General features: G+C 30.8%; 1 protein-coding gene and 1 long non-coding RNA gene across 2 annotated transcripts in view; one reads left to right on the top strand and one right to left on the bottom strand.

The window, feature by feature from the left end:
• The window catches only part of LOC111089416, a 6,308-nt gene extending 4,002 nt beyond the window's left edge, over positions 1-2,306 (bottom strand). Inside the window, exons 1-2 of the long non-coding RNA XR_002613711.1 lie at positions 2,222-2,306; positions 1,052-1,137 (exon numbers count right to left, since the gene is read on the bottom strand). This is a non-coding gene — a long non-coding RNA (uncharacterized LOC111089416). The remainder of the gene's footprint in view (positions 1-1,051; positions 1,138-2,221) is intronic.
• Positions 2,300-7,935, top strand: part of LOC106473422 (upstream stimulatory factor-like) — a 21,228-nt gene continuing 15,592 nt past the window's right edge. The window contains exons 1-2 of the mRNA XM_022401869.1: positions 2,300-2,453; positions 6,802-6,863. Coding sequence (XP_022257577.1) covers positions 2,422-2,453; positions 6,802-6,863 — 94 coding nt within the window. The 5' untranslated portion in view covers positions 2,300-2,421. The remainder of the gene's footprint in view (positions 2,454-6,801; positions 6,864-7,935) is intronic.

Here is a 7,935-nt window from a genome sequence, read left to right on the forward strand (position 1 = left end):
TATGAGTATCCAAAAAAGCTACCCAATGTGCTATCTGTGCTGGGTCCACTATGAGTATCCAAAAAGCTACCCAATGTGCTATCTGTGCTGGGTCCACTATGAGTATCCAAAAAGCTACCCAATGTGCTATCTGTGCTGGGTCCACTATGAGTATCAAAATCCAATATGTTGCATTACAAGTTTTTCTTTTACTGAATTCAAGAAAATAATTGTTTTTTAGCCATCTTAGGAGAATACTTGATGAGTTCGATGTAATCAATTAATGAGGCCAACAGTCAACCGATTTAATTATCAAATTCCACTAATTACGCAGCTACAGTCCAAATAACAAAAAAACATCCTGAAAAAAGTGTCAGACTAACAAAAAAACATCCTGAAAAAAGGGTCAGACTAACAAGAAAGTATTTCAAGTTGGTGATACACACTGGTTTTCATTAATATCATATTTTGCTATATTATTTTGTAAAGCTTCTGTTATCATATTTTTGAGAGTTTTCCATTACAAAAGTAAGACTAAATGGCCTATAATTTCCAGGATAACTCTTATCACTTGCTTTAAAAATTAAATTACCATAAGCAATCCTCAGGTACATGCCCACTCTATACTAACCTATTAAACATATGCAAGAGAAGCTTGATATATCTAATCACTTACCACCTTTAAATCCCTGGAGAAAACCTTGTTTGACCCTATTGCATTATCTATTTTTAATAACTCAATCTTCTACTTAAAGCCAAAGGATTAATATCTACACGATTCAGGTCGACATCAATATTTCCTGTAGAATATCAGGTTTGATAATGTGGTACAGAACATTTAAAACTCAGTCATCTAATTACCTTCCACGTTATAATCTTGCCACTGGTATCCTTTAAGGGCCCAACCCCCATTCTAAAATTTTAAATTACAATAACACACTTTTCCCTTTCCTAAATAATCTTATGTTTATAACATCATATTTTAAAACCACTGAAAAACAAAAATTTGCTAAAAGCTTATACACTTAAGTAATAATAATAAAATCAAAGTGCACCCGAGTTTTTTTTTTACCTTCTCAAAAAATAACAAAAAAAGTTGCTTCATTGTTTTCTTTTTTGTGGCTGGGCAGGTCTTCAACTCCAATTTCCTGCAGCTGCCTAATGACAGGTTAAGAAAATGTAACAATGGGAAGAAACACTGCATCCAGTAATTCATTTTTTTTAGGTAATTCTCCAAGTAAAATTCAAAAGTGATGTATAGAATGAGAAACTGTACATATAAAACTTATACTGAGGTACAGACAAACTGGGGCACAATTTAATAATTTTATTATTTCTGACTGGGATAGAAAATAAAAACTGGAACATCTGGTAATGTTAAATTTGCTTAACTTTAACATACTTAAAAAATCATAGCTGTTAAGTTTAAATATATCAGCTAGCTCTTTCTCATAATCCCTTTTGGACTTCCTAATCTTTAGTTATTTTAACCAAATCCTTAATTTTGCTATAACAGTGTAAGTATAATTCTGTAAACTAAGTTTCTAATCTCTCTGTCAATATATATATATATATATATATATATATATATACATATATTTAATTCTTATATTTATGGCATTTATCACAGATTTTATCAGCCAATTAGAATTGATCTTCCGTTTTGTTTTCATATTATTGGGAGCATGCCTATTTGAATTAAAGTAACTTTTGTTTTTAATTTCCCATTTCATCTTATGGTTCAGTCAATTTGTACTAATTATCTATTGTACGCAGTGTTAGCAGATACATATATATCAGTTAATAACATGCAAAAATGACTTTACTCACGTGTTGTTGGCTGCAGTTGTACGCCAAAACTAATTTAAATTTAAACACTACATACCTGTATCAAAATATAATACAATACCAAAAATTAACTTTTCACCATCACTGCAACAGGTAAGTTGTTCCTTAAAATTAGATTCAAATAAAGTAATATATAGAAAATATACTTTATGTACGACTATAAATTATTAAATGCACTGGAAACATGGGTGTATCGTCATTACGTAGGAATACGCATTTGGTTAGAGGCGCAGAGCGCTGTAGTGTAAGTTGTAACATAAATTATAAAACTTTAAATGTATACAATATTAACTAATATTATAAATTAATTATTAACATATACATGTCTTTATATTTATTTTGACTTTTCAAAATACCAGATATTTGCAAGCCCATATCAAATATTTAAACATACCGGTGGTATATTTTGAAAATCAACGACAAACTGAAAAGCGAAACTGTTTGAGGCGAATGAAATATTATTCTCTCCTTGACCAAAGTATCCGCCATATTGTCACATGCTCATTGTTAACCCAACTCACATGACCTGTTGTTTGGCCCCGTGATCAACTTTGTTGCATCCCCTGGCAAATTCAAAACATTTGGGTCAACCACATGGATATGTTAGATCAAGCCTTAGATAGCAGGTAAAAAAAAAATAAGATGTTACGTTTATACTGACTTATATTGAATATTTTGTATGGCCGATGAAGATTTGCCCTCAGTTAATAGAAAGTGTTTTGAGAATAGGTTACGTAGGCTGGTACTAGTAGTCCATTCATTGCAAATACAAAACTGGGTAGTATCTTTTAGTTTTACTTTTAGTAATGGTGTCTTACTTGTAGTTGTACTGTAGTCGTAGTGTCAGTAAATAAAAAGTTGTGTATTTAGCTTACATCAAATAACGTGATTGAAAATGAATATTTTCCGCTCAAATCGTATTTATACTGTTTAGAATTATCGAGAAGTACATGATCCAAAATATAACTTCAGTTATAATTTATTAATTAACTATAAGTTTAAGTTGTGTTTTCAGTTTCAATTTAAAGTTTAAGTTCCGCGTAATTTAATTACCTAACTTAGTTAATTAGTACAGCTGTTAATATTATTATTAGTAGTATATATAATTATACTGTACTGTAGAAATACAATCTTAGTCCTACAAACCACCACTGTTACTATTAGTATTACTAATTATTCTCTAGATTAGGCCTATAAGTATTAAACTTAGTTAAAATAACGTTCATTATTTTTACAAGAAAAGAGGTAACATATACTTTATAAAGAATAAAACCAATGATTAATTCATCTATAGCTATTTTATCAGTGTTATTCATTTAATGTTTAACTAATTAAGCGTACAAATATACTGTAATTTATATAACATGGGTCTCCTAACTTAGTTTTTAAGTAAAAGTAAAAATTACTACTTATGTTGAAAATATACAGAAATAATAAGCTAAAATAACTAAGGATGAATGTTATGATGTTACTATTAGTATTAGGAATTTTATAGCCAGCACAGGAATTGATAACTTTAAATGCTTTTTAATTACTGCACTTGTCATATTCTGGTTTTATATTCATTAATACTAGTAGTACCAGCAGAAACGTATTAGCATACTATTAATTTCTTTTCAATGCAGCTCTATTTTTGTGTATGTGTTTGTCAAATATGTACCTGATACAGCTTTAGCTTTAAATATATCAAGTTTAAATTATACTGATGAAAATGGATGATGTTGATAATGCAGATCAATGAGAAATAATAAAATATATGCTAGCTGATATTTAATGTAGGACGTAAGACATAGGGTTTTGGGGATGGGATCTTAATGTTGACCTCTCTTTATCCCTTATGTGTCAGGTTTGGTGACAATCGACCTAGAAGTTTATCAGTTATAATCAAACAAGTACATAAAATGTTGTTTTTTGTTGTTGATTTTTTAATAGATGTTTATGTGTGTATATATATGTCTCTTATAACAGACAAATTACTTTGAAATGGGTTTATTTGTTCTGGAGCATAAAAGAACTAGCAGTAACAGAATCAGATGTTTAAATTTTTTAGAGCTGAAAATTCTGCCTTTTAGAAGTATGTTTAGAAATTAGATAGGGATAGTACTTATAGGATAGGTTAAGTTAGCTTATTTTCTTTTAAAGTGGTGACAGTATTGAAATACTGGAGTCTAGCACTTTAACTTAATATAAAATAAACAAGGAACCATTTGGTATATCGAGGGTGTTTCTACCTACCTACACTTGAGAAAACTAAACCCTTTTTGGATTTGTAAAGTATTAGCTTCCATTACTGTAGAAGGCAACTTATTACATAAGCCAGTCTTCTGTTATGAAAATAAAACTGACAACTTATTCTGTGAGCCAGTCTTCTGTTACAGAAATATAACTGACAGCTTGTTACATGAACCAGTCTTCTGTTACAAAAATCAAACTGACGACTTATTACATAAGCCAGTCTTCTGTTATGAAAATAAAACTGACAACTTATTACATGAGCCAGTCTTCTGTTACAAAACTATAACTGGCAACTCATTACATAAGCCAGTCTTCTGTTATGAAAGTAAAAATGACAACTTATTAAATAAGCCAGATTTCCTTTATGAAAGTAAAACCATCATAACTGAAGCCCAAATGTATTTTCCAAATCTTATCGTTCTGTTTTCAAAATGTAGCATAAAGAAAACAGATATCTTTATACAACCCTGAATCATATTGTGCACTTCAGTAAGATCGTCTCTTACCCATTTCTCATCACTGTCAGTTCCCTTCACAATCTTTAAATCCTCAATAAGATCCCCTATAACTTTTAATTTTTTAAAAGAAAGTTTCAACAGTCTAAATGTGTCCTCATATGGCAACCTTTCCATTACAAACGTCATCGTAGTAGTGCTTATCCATGATTTTTCTCTGATGGCTTTAGTAACTCAGTAAGGTTTGATATTTCCTGTTGTCTTCTTTCTATTTTAAGGAACGTGCCTATCTTGAATTAAAAGGAAATTATTTTATAGTTTCCAAACTCTATGTTATATCACTGTTTAATTCATTCTTCTAATTCACTAGTTATAAATATCCTCTGATGGCTTCAGAATTCTTTCTGAAACTTTAGAACAAAAATTTCATTTCTATTTATATCAACATGTTGTAAAACTCTGAACAAAACTGTCAGTTTGTGTAACGTGCAAGATGGAGATAGGGTTAGGTTTAAATAGGTTTTGTACATTAAATGTATAGTGAATTGAATTGTGACTTGTAAATTCGTCCAATTTTTAGGGTCAGTTACATTGTAAGTTGAGAATGATGAAGCAAATGCTAGTGAAACGGTCATCAAAACATTTATTAGATCAATTAAGGAAAATTCAGAAAAATTTCTCTATCAAAGTAAGGCTAATTTCCACAGTTTTAAGAGTTACGTTTACATGTATTTTCCAGTGTATCTTTTTATTTTTACACTTTACACTAGTTGTTGATTACAACTAAAACAAATGAATAGAACTTAGAATTTATGAAAATAGCTTTTCTTCCAGACTTTCATTAAATGATGGAGAGGTAATGTATTGTAGTTTCTTTGACTCAATACATTTTTACAAACTTATCAACATGAAATCTTCAACAGTTAATTCAAGTTGAAGTCTTTTAGTATACAATTCTTGAAACAAGCTATCATCCCAGTAGCCCTCCACTGTATCTTTTATGATTGAAACGAGGAAATTCGAACTTAGTATTCAGAGAAGCCTCACCAGTCTTGCACAAGGAGACAATAATATTTTTAAAATTTTACACGTTGAATGGAAGTACTGATTAGATGCTGAGACCACTAATCTGAGGCTCCTTGGCTCTTGCCATGTTACTCCAAATATGCACTCAACACTTTGGGGTCATGAATGCACTGTATGAGTGATGGATAAGTCCCACTATTTGGTCAGATGAGTAGCCTAAGTGGGTGCTGTTAAATTTTCTCTAATCTATATATTTGCAGTCAACTTTCTAGCTTTACAAGAAAATACTAAAACAAATTTTAAATTCAGATTTCTAGGTCCACAACTCAGAATTATTTCAAACATCCATCTGTTTATTAATGTTTTCTCATAGGAGAAAAGTTCTTGTATCCTACTAGTTTCACCTTGCATATCCCAATATTGAAGCACACTATGAGTTTTTGCCTTCTTACTTCGACTGTTCATGTTCTGAATCGGGAGGGAAAAACTTTCTATGGAACCAGGCTGACCAAATATCCTATAAACCTAATCTTTTTTTTTGCAGTGATACAAATACAATTTCTTGCACTTTTAAGAGCTCACATTAGTTTCTAAGCTCAACACAAGAGTGGATTTAGTTTACACTTTCTCCAAATGATTAAAATGGGCGCTATGTTAACACAACCACCTATTTTACTTAGGTGTAGTGTAACTATAAAAAAAAATGTCAAAAATATTTTAGGTTATTGTCATTAGAAAAAAGTATATTCTAGTGACATGGTTGTATGCATAGTTAAAACAACTTCTTGAAGGTCTTGACAATAAGACAGAAAATGAAACTTGCATTAAACTTATCAAAAATTAGTAATTAAAAACTTAGAAATGGTAAGATAAAAACCTGGACACAGACATTGACCTGTCTTGTAAGATGACCATTCTTTAAATATGTTTGTTCTTGTGTAGGTTAGATTCATTTTCGATTAGTACTATGCTTTCTTAAATTTAAAACCCTTTCCTGAGTAAGTATTTTTGTTATACCCACCCCCTACATATACAAACTGTCTACTAAGTAAGTGGTATTTGCTTTTTTGTTTCTTACATTTTTCGCTGCTTAACAATATTTGCCGACGTATGTTTCGTTTAAGCAAATGCTTTAAAACAGTTCCATTTTTATCTATAGGTATTATTTAAGACTTTAAAGTAAATAAAATATTATATGTTCATCTAAGATCAAACGTGTATCATTTTGTGTTTAATTAAAGTGTATTGTATGTTTCAGCAACGGAGACAAGGTAAATGATTCAGATTCATCTGATGATACCTCACATGTGCAAGTTGATGGTAAGTGTGCTCTTATCATTAATATGTACCGGCCTGTGTTAAATCATCATTTAATATCTTTATATTAACTTTGTATAAAAACATAAATTTCACATTATGTTATTGCTGATTACTTGTATGCTTTGACAAAAAAATTCAACTAAAAAAGTTACCAAGGTGGATGTCAGTAATATATTAACATACAACACGTACATAGATATGTAACATCTGGATGTTAATATATTACTGACATACAGTTACATATCTATGTACAGATACATGTATGTTAATATATTACTGACATCCTGTAACTGTATGTTAATATATTACTGACATCCAGATACACGTACATAGATATGTAACTGTATGTTAATATATTACTGACATCCAGATACACATACATAGATATGTAACTGTATGTTAATATATTACTGACATACATAGATATGTAACTTTACACATCTAGGTACGTATATCTGGATGTCAGTAATATATTAACATACAGTTACATATCTATGTACGTGTATCTGAAGTTTACAAATTTTTAAAGTGAGTTGAGCAAAAGTTACATTGCTATTTTTGAGATCTGAACATAACTTCCAAGGTGATACCTCACCTTCTCACATAGTCATTGTATCACTCACATATGTTCACCTCTACACACGGAGTTGCTGTATCACCCACACATATGTTCACCTCTACACACGGAGTCGCTGTATCCTCCACACATATGTATACGAGACTTGTAACTTGAACCCATTCCCACCTGTAATTTCTGAGTTCAACGTGAACTGTGCTGGTGCATGATGACATCGTCATGGGTCAAAAGCTCTCCACTGATAGGAGGACAGCAACACCTTCATCTGCAGTAACTCTTTAAACACTTGTACTCAAAATAACTTCTTTCATTTCCTTGGCATTGCCTTGTACAGATGTGTTGATTTTTCAGTCTACGTTCAAGTTACTGAGATTAGCAATCGTACACAGGAACTTAGCTTTTGTTTTAAAATCAATGAATATTACAATGAATTGTCAAGTGACTGTGACTTTATCCTTTGATGGGGATGAAGTTACAAACACAAGACCTATCACT

Source organism: Limulus polyphemus, unplaced genomic scaffold (genome assembly GCF_000517525.1).
Source record: "Limulus polyphemus unplaced genomic scaffold, Limulus_polyphemus-2.1.2 Scaffold6161, whole genome shotgun sequence".
Taxonomy (NCBI): Eukaryota; Metazoa; Arthropoda; class Merostomata; order Xiphosura; family Limulidae; genus Limulus; species Limulus polyphemus.